The sequence below is a fragment of the Gadus chalcogrammus genome, chromosome 18 (genome assembly GCF_026213295.1).
Source record: "Gadus chalcogrammus isolate NIFS_2021 chromosome 18, NIFS_Gcha_1.0, whole genome shotgun sequence".
In the NCBI taxonomy this organism is placed as follows: domain Eukaryota; kingdom Metazoa; phylum Chordata; class Actinopteri; order Gadiformes; family Gadidae; genus Gadus; species Gadus chalcogrammus.
Window position 1 is genome coordinate 14978391 of NC_079429.1, and position 16461 is coordinate 14994851.

General features: G+C 49.3%; 1 protein-coding gene across 1 annotated transcript in view; it reads left to right on the top strand.

Annotated features, from left to right (window-relative positions):
- Positions 1-13145, top strand: part of LOC130370920 (rab11 family-interacting protein 3-like) — a 31098-nt gene extending 17953 nt beyond the window's left edge. The window contains exons 4-10 of the mRNA XM_056576481.1: positions 629-798; positions 5410-5625; positions 10903-10938; positions 11080-11173; positions 11291-11535; positions 12585-12666; positions 13076-13145. Coding sequence (XP_056432456.1) covers positions 629-798; positions 5410-5625; positions 10903-10938; positions 11080-11173; positions 11291-11535; positions 12585-12666; positions 13076-13123 — 891 coding nt within the window. The 3' untranslated portion in view covers positions 13124-13145. The remainder of the gene's footprint in view (positions 1-628; positions 799-5409; positions 5626-10902; positions 10939-11079; positions 11174-11290; positions 11536-12584; positions 12667-13075) is intronic.
- Positions 13146-16461: the final 3316 nt, after the last annotated feature.

A 16461-nucleotide genomic window follows, 5' to 3' on the forward strand; every position in this document is an offset into this window, starting at 1 on the left:
TGAGGCTATGACGCAAGGGCGAGGCGGTAAAGGGGTTCAGTTTGACGGTTTATCATAAGGTTTAGAGTGCAAGCTGTCACCTAAACCTCACTTTAGTATAGGATTAACTTGCTGTAGCGGCAACATATCACCATGTTCTTGCAAGGAGTTTAATCATTTGCCATTTGACACAGTCTAACCAAGTCTTACTTGGCCTTATTGCATAACCTGTGTACCACAGATATGATCGTCTGCCAGTCAAGTGCTGAGCAAGCACAAACGAGTAATTCACTGTCACAATTCACCCAGTTTGCAGTGATTTGAAGTGATTTTTGGTCCCTTGTTGTTATCACTGTCATTGAGTCTCACGGCAACAAGGATTGGATTTGAATAATATGAAACGATGGCACCCAGGGGTCCACAAACACGGGGGATCTGTCGATAATCATTTCAGATGTAATATTCGTTACATTTAATACCCACACCAGTTTAGTCTACCACCCGTGCGCTGGTAGATACAATAGCAGACGCACAGTCCAGGTTATGACTGACATCTGTGTTCATCTGCTCTATTAAAGCCCCACGGAATCGTATGCATCTGTAAAACGACCCGGGGATGAAACACTGATTGTGATTTGCGTCCTCGCAGCAAAACGAGGTGACGGACAGCGCCTACCTGGGCTCGGAGAGCACCTACAGCGAGTGCGAGACGTTCACGGATGAGGACACGGGCGCGCTGCTGCAGCCGGAGCACGAGGAGGTGGAGACGGACAGCGGCATCGAGGCCACGCTGCACGACGCAGAGGACTCCGGGAACAGGTCGGTGTCCTCGCCGTGTCCGTGGACCACCGGACATGTGCTCTACAATCACGTACATTACATATACACTGATACACTTGCGCATCGGGCAAATGCTTGTCCCGAAGCTATTTAGTATCGAGGTTATGAACAAGCCACGCATGCGATTGACATCTATGAATGAAGAGGTGGACTAGTTGTCCGTCGTCACGCAGAAACAAGTATCGGCAGGGGTCAAAGGGAGGTTGGGTTCTTTCAGCAAATGCTTCATGTAAAAAAAACAAAAACAAGCAGAGGTATCACTAGAACAGTGCATCTAAACAGTCCATTTATATGGTGCTTCCTAACCTGTGGCCACAGAAGTGCGTTACAATGTGTCCCTCACATTGAGCCGTTCGTGCACCCACTCATAGGCGGGGGATCCGGGTTATGGTTCCTCCATGTGGGTGAGAGGCCTGCGGGGGGCCTGTGGTCTAGTGCCGCCCGCGTCATTTCCCCTCGCTGCACGGTGACGCGGGAGGATGACAAATTCCAACACTATCGTAAAAAACCTTTGACAAAATAGACTTTGGCAGAACAACACTGGCCGGAGGAGTTCAACAATCATCTCCTGTCCGGTATCGTAGTGTTACCCAGGCAACGCTGCACGTTATCAGAAGGCGGTTGGAGAGTTCCCAGGCTTGGTGACGGTGGAGCTGTTTTGTTGTGATACCGCTGAAAAGCTTATCTAATGAGGGCTTCTTACCTCGTACGAAAACCTCTGCATTCCCAGGTGGCAGTGACCCCGTCGATTAACCCCGCTCTACTCCGATGTATTGAGCCATTTAGTGTGATCATGAGCTAATCCTCTGCCCTTATTAATCACATGGGTATGAATCCCTTTTCTACCAATGTCTAATTGCACCGTCTTCTCAAACGACCGCTAGCGAGCGATTGTTACTGCCTTGCATGTTTACCCCTTAATTACAATGTACAATAATGGCGTAGATAATACACGTGTCCTATTAAACCTTCCCACCGGAGGTTGTGTAGCCAATAGATTGTCTCATTTAAACACTTAATATCCTGTTGTAAAGGCTTTAAATTGTGTAGCTACAGCCCTGGCTGGAGACAGGGGGGGGCTTTAGTGCTGTCGTCCAGCCGGTCTTGGCTCATGTAGGGTATAGACAATCTGTCCTGTTGGGTATAGACTATGTGTCTTGTGAGAGTTATTACCTCCTAGTGATTCAAGGTGTGTCATATCCTAATGCTGGTCCACAGCTCTAAAACACATGTTGGAGTGCTCTGCCTTTGTGTGTGTGTAGAAGTCAGTGGTAGTTAAAGGTGCTGTAGGTTAGATTCAAGAGCTGTTATTTGAGTGTTATTTGTTACTAATGTCATAGCCATCCGTCAGCTACTAGTGACTGAAATGCTCTGTGAGAATGTCTTTTTCGACTGTGCATGCCACTGCATGAGACCATTTTAGATTTTAGACAACGTCTGTGTGATTTCCGACTTCACGGCATTTCTTCCCTGATTGGTTCGGAGATTCCATCTTGTCCGTCAGTCACAGGTGCATGAACGCAACCCTTCTCAATGGCGGGGAAACTTAGGGAAGAAGGGAGCGAGAGGAGATGGAGGGGACGTTTTCTTTGCTTTTGTGTCATGATCAAGATTTGTTTCAAGAAATGCCCGATTTGCAACATAGGTGTACATTCTTTTTTTATAACAGACAAAACACCACTTCCCAGACTTGATTTAGCTTCGCATAATTTAAATAGCAGTAGCAGCAGCATTCTAGCCCCCCCCCCCCCCCCCTCATTGCCCGTGTCCTCCCTTACAGATCCTCCATGACTCGGCTAAAACACCACCCTGGCCTCCTGGAAGGGAGGCCTTGGAGAGGGGGCAGGGGTGATGTGTCAGCCCTCTCTGCTGACACATCACCACCACCTGTCGGTGGGGCTGGATGATGGATGTGCACTTGACCCTAGTCAGGGATGTGTTTGGAGCTTCCTGTGCCACGGGTAGACCTTGAATTCCCGGAAGTGTCGAGATAGCGTTTTTCTCTCGCTCTTTTTTGCCCCATATGTTTGTTTTTTTGGTCTTTCAGTTCTCCAGTTCCACTCCCTCTCAGTTCCTCCCCCACAGTGATCCAACCCCCCCCCCCCCGGTGGAAATGCTGACTGGTCAGGGCTCACTTGACCCGCTCGCTCCTGGCAGGAAACCCTCTTTGATTTCAACAAGTGACTCAGGGGCACCGAATCCTCCCTTAAATATTAAATATCTTGACCAAAGTGTAGAGTTAACCCTCCCCACCCCCCCCCCCCGCCTGCTTGAGTCTTGTTTTAAGATCACTGATCAAGTGTAACACAAGGACAGCCACGTCAGCAGGTTTTCCCCTCAAAAACAACTTCAATCATTTCCTGTTCCAGGGAATGTGAATCTCTGCTGGTCTTGCTCGCCCAGCTAGAGGTTAGGCTGCTGCCCTCTGCGACGGTTGCATTTAGAAAAGGATTACTACTCCAGACGGGATTAACCACACCCACTCCCCCCCCCTCCCCACCCCCCCCAAAAAAAAGCCTGGGGACTGGGCATGCCTGACAGTCGCGGCGCGCTACTTAGCATTAAAGCTCTCATTAGCCATCACTGCCCAGAAGTAGCTCAAGACCATGTCCCGGTCCTAGCGTGGCATGTGGTAGTCCGTGCCGCGGTGTTTGATTGGACGCGGCGGGCGCTGTGTGTGTGCGTTGTCGTTGCCGCGTGGAGCGTGGGAAGGTGAGGGACGTCAGGATTCCTCTCTGGCTGTCTGGCGTGCGCCCCCCCCCCGTCGGCCCCCGGCTCTCCCGCCAGGGCGTTCGAGGTCGCCGCAAGATGCGCTCGCTCGCCTCGCCGGCGCTGTCGGCCGGGGACCTGCACCCGGGTCTGACCTCGGGGTGAGTGCCCTCCCAATCCGCTTCCACCCCCCCCCCCCAGTGCCCCGACTCTTCTGTCCTAAAGCCCCCGAGCCCGGCCCCAGTCCTCTACCCCCTGCCCTCTTGGTACCCAACGTCAAAGACTTTACCCTCCGCCCTTTGACCCCCCACCCCCTACCTTAACAAGCTCTATTGAACCTGGCACCACAGTGGTGTCATCGTGGGACAAAGACAGGTCAAGCCCTTTACAGAAACACGGGTTGTATTTCTGTAGTGGGCTTGACCCCTTTGACCGGTTTTACTTACATGCAGCAGGGAACCGGTACTAGACCTAACGAGTGACGATAAGTCTGCTGCCCTACGTGTGCTTTGATACACAAGTGAAGCAGACATGTAATTGGTGTTGTGAGTGTCAACTGTGTGGGTCCTACGGTAACACCTCTGTGAAAAGGGCCTATTAGACACCCCATTCTACCCCGGGCGGCAAATCACCATGGCAACAGTTTGATGTTCAACCACCAGCGAACCCGAGTGTTGAAGGAGAATCTAAGGCCCAATCCCATTTCTACCCCTTACCCCTCCCCTTACCCCTCCCCCTTGTTTTGAAGGGGGAAGGGGTAAGGGGTAGAAATGGGATTGGGCCTAAAGCTAACCCCTTCCTATTCATAGGAAACCTATGCTTGGGTGTATTCTGAATATATTTACGTGCTAGACTAACCGGGCACACACCCAGGCCTGCCCCGAATCTCAGAACAATTCAGCACATCTCTGCAGTTCAGCAATTCAGGCCGCGATCAGGGCCAATAGATAGCTTTGCATTCAACCCAACTGCAGTTGCCAGAAAACCGTGAGACAGTTTGTCCGGCCAAGGCAGACTCGGTGGATTAATGTGAATTAACAGATTATCTCCTCCGGTTGTAGACACTCGTCCAGATTGCTCCACGTCCTTCGCCAACCATTAATGACCAAATTACATGCTCAAGATCCGCTCATTCAGGTCTGCCCGGTTCAAACAGGTTTCGGATGTGATTTGCGCTGGCATGCTGTTGATCCCCCCCCCCCCCACCCCGCACCTCAGTGTCCGTGTTGTGTTGACGTCTGTCATAAGAGACAGATCTTGTTACAGCTCTCTAGTGGAGCTGTGGAGCCTTCTACTCCCCAGTGTGAGAAGCAGCCAGTGTTGTGAAACAAGAATCCACACCGAACCCTGCTCCTGGTCTCTCGCTGGACGCTAGGGGTGTGCATGGTGGTGTGGGTTTGTTTACGCAACACAATAATACACAGCTGGACGCTAAGGGTGGGGTGTCTGTATACACAACACTACGACGTGTCGTGCAGCTGTGTGTTAGGGGTGGTTGTGTGTGTGTGTGCTCGTACCTCCTGCAGAGCGGGAGAATTACTCATCTATGTATGATCCAAACTCACAGCCACGGTTTAAAACATATTCAAACAGCTCTGATTAAAAGGTTGGCTGGTACTTGTAGTTCTACTATCCACTCATCTGAAACGACATGGGTCAACTGAACTCTATCAAAGAACTACATACATGAACTGGCCTGTTTGTGATGGTCAGAACGACTTTCTGTTGCAGAAGGCCATGGAATCAGACAAGACGCCTGGATGGAGAAAATACACACGCCTCTTTTAGACACACACACACACACGCACACGCACCTACAAACAACCAAACAAGGTTGTCAGCTTAACCCTGTGTGTGTGTGTGTGTGTGTGTGTGTTGCAGGTTCTCCCTGAACTCTGAGCTGCAGGACCTCTCCCTGGTGACGGTGATGGGAGGAGGCGAGGAGGAGCACTTTGAGGACTTTGGGGAGAACCATGGGGCAGAGCTCCTTGAGGGCGGGGTGGAGGATCAGGAGGAGGGGCCTGCTGAGGATGGTGGCCCCGGGGCCCTTCACACCCCCGAGCAGATCACCTGCTCCTCCCTCATCATGTCCCCCAGGTACATATCAATATACATATAGACGTGTGCATACACAGGCCTTTATGTTACTATGTTATGGTACGACTCGTTTGTAAATATATAACAGTTTAATGATTGCTACCTAAACCCTTACGGTCAGTTGTGTAACACCTGGGCTCCACTGCCTCATTGTTTCTCGCCCATGTGCCACGGATTATGTGCGTTACATGTTCTGCAAAGTGCGTTCATACATTGGTGTCATTAGATTAGAGAGTTGTGAATTGACGCTAGCTATCGGGAGTTGTGGTACATTTTAAACCGAGCCGTCAGTGGAGCATCTTTCCTTCATTATTATGGCCGTTCCAAGCCTCAACCAAAAGCTTACAGAATGCTGATCCAACACACAATCCGGGGGTGTAATTCAGCTGTGGAGCATATGGGAAACAAACTCTGCATTCAGCCGTGATTTCCACCCCAGCGGTAAAGCCGTCTGCCAAGCTGACAATTCGGGAAGTGTAATTTTTCTAATCAAAAGGGGGTCACACTCTCAAGATTTGAATTTTAAATACGAAGACGTTATCAACACATATGACTGTGTAATGATAACCAAAGATAGAAAAAGTATATTTGCAAAATACACTTCATTGGGTGACCGTTAGGGCCCTCTCGCAGAAGGCTCTTATCCCGTGGTGATTTTGAAAGGTTGTATATGGGCTGATGCCATGAGGCTCGGTGTGTCTGTTCTCCTGTTATCTGCGTCCTGATAGGAGAGAGAAACAATGAGAGCTTTGTTCAAATGGCCCTGTTGTACTGTTTGTTCAGTAGAGTAGATAAGAGCAGCTAGGAAGGTTCTAACCCTCCTGCCGCTGCTACTCTTCCTCCTCCTCCTCCTCCTCCTCCTCCTCCTCCTCCTCAGGCTGAGCTTCAGAGCAATGTTTTCCCTCTGACCACAAGTATATTAGTGCTAATAATTTTAATAATAAATTAAGACTTGTATAGCGCTTTTCTAAGACTCAACGACACTTTACACTGAGAGGTGCTGGTTGTGAAACAGACAACAGGCAGTCAGCAGAAACACACTGGGGTGGATGGGAGGGAGAGGGGGAGACGGAAGAGAATAGATGGGTCTTGAGGCGGGACTGATGGATGCGGTGGATCTGAGGGTTGGGAGGAGGAGAGGGGGTCAGGGAGATATGGGGGAGCCAGTTAGTGAAGGTATTCACTAACTATTGCAAAGGTGGTAAAAATAGGTTTTGATGACTTGGCGGATATGAGGTTAGAGGGAGAGGGTGGGATCAAGGATCACAGGTATTCCTGTGAGGAAGGGGAGATTTCAGTTTTGTCACTGTTGAGTCTGAGGGGTTTTGGGTGGATTTGGTGTTAAGGTATATCTGAGTGTCATCGACATAGCAGTGGAAGTCCAGGTTCAAATGACGGAGAATCTGTCCGAGAGGGAGAATGTAAATAATTAAGAGGAGTAGGCCAAGTAAAGAGCCTTGGGGAACGCCTTGTCTGGCTGGATGAGACAGAGGAGTGGTGAAGCTTCCAACTTTATTTATCCAAAGAAGGGCAATTCTTTTGCAGCTTTCCTTACACACAATCTAAAGACCCCTAAAACTCAGACAAGATAGTTGCCAGAGGCAACAGCTCAATGTACATAGGTCAGTACAAGGAAACAGCCGGCAGCAGTAAATAAAACAACATGTCATGGACCAAGTCTAAAGGAATATAACAGTTACTTAAAATGACAACTGTCGATGTTTAATAGCCTAATAGCGAGAGGAGTGAAGAAGTGTAGCGGTGTAGTGTAGTGATATGTTCTGCTTAGGGGCAATAGAGACGATGAATAGAGATGATGATTCATCTGCTGGAGCGGTCGGACCGGAGCCAGATGAGAGCAGTGCCTTATATACCGAGGTCTACGAGTCTAGTGAGAAAAGATGTTGTGGCTCACTATGTCGAAGGCTGCACTCAGGTTGAAGAGGATGAGGATGTTAAGGGCACCGGTGTCGGCAGAAGGATACTTTGAGGATTTGGGTTTGGGTTTGTGTCGCGACGAGGAGTTTGAGGGATGTGAGAGGAAGGGGAGATGGTGGTTATGGTATTTTTTGAGGAATGGGGGGGAAGAGCGGCAGTTAACAATTCTGTGGCGACAGTGCAGAGCTGAAAAGTTAAGTGTGGCATTGGGGTCAAGGGAGCAGGCTGTGGGTTTGGATGAGCTGATGAGTTCAGAGATGATGGAGGGGGCAACAGGTGCCAAGTGGGAGAGATGGCGATGCGGGGAGGGGTAGGGAGGAAAAGAGAGATGGCGGGGAGAGGGGCCAGAGTAGGGGCTGCTGGGTCAGACGCAGAGGACAGAGATTTTAATAGTGGTGATTGTATCGGCAAAGAATTTAAGGAATGACTTGCATTGTTCAGGCGCAGAGGGCGTCGGCAAAGGGCTTGAGAGTGGTTGTCCACGTGAAAGGAAATAGTCCGGGGGAATTGGGAGGGAAGGGTCGCTCCACTAGCTAAACGACCAACCAGGTGGTACGGGCTAGCGATAACCAGTTAGCAGAGAGCGTTCAGGAGAGCACCGCAGTTAGGGTCGAAGGCAGGGAAACGGATACACAGCAATCTAAGACAGCCAACCTGGCACGGTAGGGAGACGAAGAAGCAAGAAAGGGACACAAAACTGAGAGAGAGGTACAAGCGGCAGCCACAAGCGCGAGAACAGTGCTCTCTGACACAAACACGCACGTCAAAAGACAATAGATGGTCACAGTTCTGTACATAAGTGCATAATTAGTTGAGTAGTACTTTAGCAAATCTGTATGATATATTACTAATAATGTAAAACTCAGTTGGTTCTCTGAGTGACCAAAAGTTACAACGTGATGGTTTAATTTGATGCTTTAGATTTTCAGGTAAACAATATGAATGATATTAGGCTTTGCCTTGTTAGTTAAAGGTCCAGTGTTAGAATTGAATGGCATCCGACCGTGACATTGCAGATTGCAAGCAATTGAACGTCCCCTCCCCCACCTCCCCTAAGGTGCCAGTATGTACTTCCAAAATGATGTCACCATCAACGACGCAATGAGTCACCAATTGTCGAATGTTGATGAGGTTCCTCCTTGAATGATTTGTAAATTATGTATATGCTATTTATTCTATGCCACACACACACACACACACACACACACACACACACACACACACACACACACACACACACACACACACACACACACACACACACACACACACACAGCTCCCAAAACGACGACTCCCATGTGACCTCTCCCCCTCTCACTGCCTCCACACACAAAAATACAGATTCATACTCTCACGCATGAATACATTCAGATATATCCACACTCACAAACAGCTACACTTACACTGTTCCACACATATTCAAATAAACACTTGCATGCATAGTTCAACACAAACTGCATATAACGTCTCATTAATACTTTCACACATTCATATCAGTTAGTCACATACATGCTCCCCGCACAGCCCGTCTCTGCGTGGCTTCAACCTGTTAGAGACGTCACTCCCGCTGGCCGTCTGCTGGCCCCATGCTAACAGCTAGCAGGTCGCTGATCTGCTGCTAGGTTACCGTCATGGATGGTTTGAGAAACGAACGAACGAAAGAAGACATCCATGTTATGAAACACAACATGCAGTGAAACGACTGGAACTACCCACTACTAGGGCTACTAGCAATATGACTAACCACTAACCCCCACGTCCCACCTGAATTTACCTTTGCACACTCTTACCTCCTCTCACCGTTTCATTTATTACTCTCTCATTCACTCTTTCACCTAAACACTTCCACTTTTTCACTTAAACATTTTGCACGCACCTTTTCCTTTCATCATTCTTCTCCTCTCTTCTCGTCTATCCTCTCCTTTGCTCTCCCCTCCTTTCCTCTCCTCTTTCCTTTCCCTCCCCTCTTTGCTCCCTCATCCTCTCCTCTCTCCTCTCCTGTTCTCCCCTCCTTTTGTTCTCCTCTAATCTCCCATCTGCCCCTCTTTTCTATTCTCCTCTCTCCTCTCTCCTCTCCTGTTCTCCCCTCCTTTTGTTATCCTCTAATCTCCCATCTGCCCCTCTTTTCTATTCTCCTCCCTCCTCTCCTGTCCTCTCCTCCTCCTCTCCAGCGCTCCTTCTCCTCTCTCTGACTGCTTGCGGAGCTACCTGAGAGAGGAGGCGCAGGACTTCTTCTGTAGCCAGTGTCACAAACAGATCAACCGTCTGGAAGATCTCTCCACACGCCTTAACTTCCTGGAGATGACTAGGTAACCCCCGCCCTTCACCAGCCCCCCCCCACCTCCACCCTCCTCGCCTCCATCTCCACCCCAACGGCTTCCCTTCAAGCTGGGCCCTTAGCCGCCATTACCTCGCCATAGCCCTACTGCGCGTTACCAAAGGCACTGTGATGTCACTTCCTGTGCACGCAGTACTATTATGGTTTGTGTATGTGTGTGTTTGGTTGCATCTCCCCCATCTCAACGCAGGTGGGTGTGTCAATAGCAGTGTGGTGTTTGTGGTGTTGGTTTTGTTTTTGCTGTTAGCTTGGTCCTAGTGCCTGCCCGGTACTCTGTTCATCTGCAGCCCTCTCTCTCTACTAGCCACGCCCATTCTCTACCGGCCAATTCAAGGCCCGAAAACATATTTTATTGGCTACAGTTTGTAGTCCTCTTTATGATGTGCTGTACATCCAGTTCTGAACACACAATCTCAAACACACAAACACATGACTGATGATTTTAAAGAGTCACCCAACACAAGGATCATAGTGCCGATAGGGCGCCACCTCTGGCTAAACAGGTCATTGCAATCCTATTTTTCTGATCGGTTTGAATTTCTACCTAGTTATTCAGCCAGCTTCATGAAAAACAACAAATTCCAATAACCTGTGTTTCCTTCTGTCCCTGTTTTATTTTGGTTGTCTTGCTTGGTTTCTGTGTGGCTAAAAGCTCAAAAAGTCAACATTGCATAACATTACATTCATGTTCCCATTTCGACTCGTCTGGTGTGGTTTGCTGTGTTGGTGTGACATCTTGTTGGTGAAAGAGCAGAGTTAACCAGACCCTGGTCTCACATCATATCATCGTAGACCAGCGCTCTGATGGTGTGGTGCAGTGGTGACTTCTGGGTGGCTGTAGAGCTGCTGGTCTATCTCTTGCTCTCTCTCTCTATCTGTCCCTCTCTGTCTCTCCCTCCCTATCTCTCCTAGTAAAGTAAAGACGTCAGCTGATTGGGTCTACTTCCTGTCCATTCTCTTTTCCTGATCTGTTTCCTGTTGTTCTTTCTATCCCTCCCCAGCTCTGGCAAGCGACTCTCCAGCAAGAAGGTGGCAAGGTAGGCTACCAAACTGGTACAGTTTACCATAGATTGTTCTGCTAGGTTAATGGGCGAATGCGCTAAACTACGCTAATGCATTTGGCTTATTGTTTAGGCTCATGCACTATGCTAGGCTAACTATGTGTATATGTACGGCAGGCACCTGCTCCAGAACAGCTCGATGACGCTGGACACCGTGAGCGACCTGACGCGAGACATCCTGGAGCTCGCCGATAACGACATCACTGACAAGGTGACAGACCCCCCCTCACCTCCTCCACCACCCTCACCTCCTCCATCCCCCACCTCCTCTCCCCCCTCAACTCCTCCACCCCCCTCACCTCCTCTCCCCCCCCCCCCCCCCGGCCAGGTGCTGCTGTTGGAGCGGCGCGTGGCGGAGCTGGAGAAGGAGTCTGACGCGTCGGGGGAGGTGCACGCCCGGCTGCGGCAGGAGAACCTGCAGCTGGTGCACCGCGCCAACGCCCTGGAGGAGCAGCTGAAGGAGCAGGAGGTGTACGCCGAGGAGTGCCTGGAGCAGGAGGAGCGCCGCCACAAGGAGGCGCTCGCCAAGATGGAGCGGGACCTGGGGCTGGAGCTGGAGAACCTGCAGACCAGGTGGGTTAAAGTGTGTGTGTGTGACCCATTGGGCAGAGACCCAGTGTAGAGACCAGGGGGGAATTGATCTGGGGGGGGGGGGGGAGTAGAGAACTAGTGTGTAGAGACCAAGGGTGTTCTTACGGCGGCTATTAGAAGTGGAAGTACAGTATACTTCATTTGAAGTCTTGGCAAAAGACTGTTTACACACAGAGGACGCTGTACAGAAGCCTGTGGCCTAAACCAGCTTCTAGCTACTACTCTTAAACAACATGAAGATAGAGTAGGCCATATAGACCACTGCGTTATGAAAGGCAGATCTGAGATGAATCTGTCCATTCAGACTGAACGACAGACCGTACAGATACAGATACAGACCTCTGGAGGTTTTTTAATACATTTTGTGACTGTTGGAGACTCCATGAGGCCCTCTGGTGGTAGAAACCTTCCACAGCCTCAACTGTGGTCTCTTTAAGGTTGCAACTGAGGTGACCGTTCAATGCCTCGTCTTTTTTTTTTAAAGGGTTTAATGTTAAGGGCACGATTTAAAAATAAGCTCAAAGGGTAAGTGAACTCCTTTTTCAGCTCAATTCCAACTCCGTAATTGAAGACCATGCGTTTGAGCTGAGAGTTATTATTATTTGTGAGAAGGTGGGGTCATTGAGGATGAGTCACTGTCCCATGGTGACGGCCGATACAAACTTTGTTCTTTTCGTCTGTTGTACTGCGTTATTCAGCTAGCTAGTGCTCATCTTGTTGCGAATGGTTGTTTAAATGAGCAATGTGTAAATAAATGACTATACCGCAATGTCATTCTATAATACAAGTTTTACATAAAAGAGCTATGGTTTGAGCCTGGTCCAAATCTTGACTTAAATGCACAAAGTTTTATAAACGTTTGGTAAGAGGCTATCTACTCCTACATGTTTAAAACTTTTGTGTAAGTCTGAACAGCAGTGTAGAAAAAAGTGTGAAAATAAATTATCTAGCAGAAGTTGGCCATTGAAAGCGTGTTGGCCTTCCCTTGAGGGCAAGTATTAAGGGTGTGTGTGTGTGTGTGTGTGTTACAGGATGCAGCAGCTGGATGAGGAGAACAGTGAGCTGAGGTCATGTGTTCCCTGCCTGAGAGCCAACATAGAGAGACTGGAGGAGGTACACACCAGAGCAAACGGACACAAGCAATGACACACACACACACACACACACACACACACACACACACACACACACACACACACACACACACACACACACACACACACACACACACACACACACACACACACACACACACACACACACACACACACAAATACTAACACCAGCAGACACACACACACACATAAATACTGAGACACACACAAATACTGAGGCGCGCGTGCGCATACAAATAAACACTAACACTCACTACTACAAACAAATTAACACTTATACACACTACCACACAGACACACATGAACACTACTACACACCCATGAACAATTCTACGAGCAAACAAACCGTATCACCCATCAACACAAACAGCCACATGTTTGACCCCCGGCCCTCCGTATCTCCCCAGGAGAAGCAGAGGAGTCAGGACGAGCTGGAGGAGGTGCGGAGCGGCTGATCGAGGAGCAGGAGACGCGCAGGAATAATGTCAGACAAGCTGAGCCACGAGCGCCACCTCAGCCAGAAGGAGAAGGAGAGCACGCAGGAGGTGCCCCTACAACACATGCGCACACACACACACACGCCATAGTATGTTATATTATAAGGGACCCAGCCAAATCTGTCTTTTTCTTGTCCTCTGAAATCGAACCCGTCCCGTCTTAAAGTCGCTACCGAGAAAATGCTTCTTATTCAGTTTGAGCTGAAATGCACTTCCTGTCCTATTAAGTTACCCACACCACGATCAAAGGTACTTTGTGAGGCCTGTCTAGCAATCCAAAATGTCTAGTAGAAGCGGAAACATGAGCAGAAGCACGTCCCCTGTGCTAACTTTGACAGCAGAAATGACTGCACAGATAGAGGTTGGAAGGTAATTCTGTATAAAGTCAACATTTTGTCCATTCAACACGGGATCTCGAGGCCACCTCGTCCTCTGACTATATTAAATGGGCTTGCTCAGTAAAGCTGTGTTTTAGTCTGATTGTGTAGTAGTCTGACAGGATTGTGTGTGTGTTTTGTAATCTTTACTCTCGCTATGTATACTAATGGGTGTGTGTGTGTGTGTGTGTGCAGCTGATCGAGGACCTGCGCAAGCAGCTGGAACACCTGCAGCTGTACAAGCTGGAGGCGGAGGGCCGGAGGGGGCGGCTCCCCAGCGCCGGGCTGCAGGAGTACCACACACGCACCCGGGAGGCGGAGCTGGAGCACGAGGTCAAGCGCCTTAAACAGGTAGACGCACGCACACACGCGCACACACCTACACACACACACACCTCCATGCATATAAATACACACGCATGCATACATACATACAGACACATGTAGACACACATACATGAATATAAATACACACTATCGTGGACATAGACACTCTAACACAGACACAATAGTCCTATTCATGGAGCCACCCATACATGAACAGAAACCAACAAATGTTGAGGATATTGAAGTTAGCAGTCAGTCAGGCAGGAAGGTACGGTGGAATTAATTAGTTTGTTGTCTCCTCGGCTCGGTTTCCAGGACAACCGCAGCCTGAAGGAGCAGAACGACGAGCTGAACGGACAGATCATCAACCTCAGCATCCAGGGAGCCAAGAACCTCATGACCGCGCCCTTCTCTGACTCACTCGCTGCAGAGATCAACTCCGTCTCCCGTGGAGAGGTAGGCTGCCCCCCCCCTTTCTGTCTCACACCCTCTAGAACCTTCCCATGCTCTTCCCATCTTTCTTAATGTGTCTTTGATGCACCATTGTTGTTTTTAGCATTTAACCTGAATCGTATCTCAACGCTGTATAATCGCCTGTGTGTCTGTGTGTGTATGTATGTTTGTTCCTTTGTATGCATGTTTGTCCCTGTGTGTGTGTGTGTGTGTGTGTGTGTGTGTGTGTGTGTGTGTGTGTGTGTGTGTCTGTGTCCCTGTGTGTGTGTGTGTGTCTAGCTGATGGAGGCGGTCCACAAGCAGGAGGAGATCAACTACCGTCTACAGGACTACATCGACAAGATCATCGTAGCCATCATGGAGTGCAACCCCTCCATCCTGGAGGTCAAGTACTGACCCTGTCGGCCCCGGGCTCGGCCCGCAGCCTGCTTAACAATGGTCGCATTGCAAATTGTATTTCAGACACTGTCTGCTGGTGTTGGTGATGAAGAATAAGCTATTTTGTTTCAAAATCCCTGGAATATGAGTGTGTGAGAGTTGTGTGTGTGTGTGTGTGTGTATGTGTGTGTGTGTGTGTGTCGGTTCCGTGAGCTCGCCGTTCTGAAGGCAAGCCAGCTGTCCCGTGTTCCTGTATTGACGTCATGTCCTGGTTCTAAAGGGGCGCATCGTTCTGCTGTCCGACCCCATGAAGACCTTTACCTCCAGGTCTAAAGTCAGCCCGCCTCCTTTCAACAAACAACCACGAATCCCCACGATTGGCCCAGAGGTAGAATATCTGATCCCAGCGTGCTGCTGGTCCCCTGGGGTGGTGGGGCTGGGGAGGGTCCCCTAAACAGGGCTGAGAGATGAGTCCTCTGATGCGCTGGCCAGGAGACCCACCCCAAGCAGGTCTCTGTTGGTCTGCAGCGCCCCCCAATGAAGGATAGGGGGCGTTTCCATGATCCACAAGGACACCCGAGTGTGTGTGTGTGTGTGTGTGTGTGTGTGTGTGTGTGTGTGTGTGTGTGTGTGTGTGTGTGTGTGTGTGTGTGTGTGTGTGTGTGTGTGTGTGTGTGTGTGTGTGTGTGTGTGTGTGTGTGTGTGTGTGTGTGTGCAGTGTTTTCTTATTATTTTCCTCTTTTTGTTGTTTGCTCAAAGGCTTTGACAGGGTCTGGTGAAGTAATAAGTTATAGTGAAGGACCCAGGTGGCTTATGATCCTGCTCCTTTCTGTGCATTTGTTTTGCTATGACACGAGTCCTGGGCCTCCGGTGGGCTGGACACCAAGACTTCATTTCCCATCATGCCCTGCATTCCCAGGCGCTAGCAGTAACCCAACCATGAACTAACTGTAAAATAACTTAAATTATATTTCCAAGTGGTGTAAGAATGTATAAAGAGGGGGTGATTTAATAGCGAGCGCCTATGTCAAGTTTAATGACGGGAACAGAGGTTGAGTCTGGGAAGTGTAGTTTTTATTTTCTAGAACAGCCCACCTGATCTCCAGTGTTCTCCTGAGTGAAAGTGTCAGAGAGTTCATTGAGCCACCGTGGGGAGAACAATACTGATAATTTATGTTCATAAGGTTATTGATGTTTATGAAGTTTCACAATCAAATGTACTTTGCACTCTGAATTTATTACAAGTGTGTTTTGATTTGTCTAAAAGGGGACACATCTTGCAAGGGGTCAAATGTTAAATTTTAAACAGGGAAATGGACTAAAAGAGGCTCAGAACGCAGCGAGACTGGACGGCACCACAGCTGTGCTGACACAGAAACACACAAATACTGGCTTCTGTCTGAAACACTCTGCCAGAGTATTTCCCTCTCCTTCATCACTGTGCTGTTGTCTCCGGGGGCCGATGAACTGGTGGGGATGTGCTGGTATTATTATGGGAGGCCAGCCCACTAAAGGACATGATGAGAAGGACTACCTAAAGCCACACTTGGCTTGCAATAACTCCACCAGAGCCCTGGATCAGACCAGAGCGGGCCCAGCTACACCAGGGATGAGGAGGAACAGGAACCTTCATGACTCCGGCTTGTTTCCATCACCCCTTCTGGAGGGAGAGAAGGATCCTTATTAGGACTTTGGACTTAAAAAATAACTTGTCTTTGACAGAAGGTGAACGCTATCCGCAGCCTCGTCTCTGGACTGTAC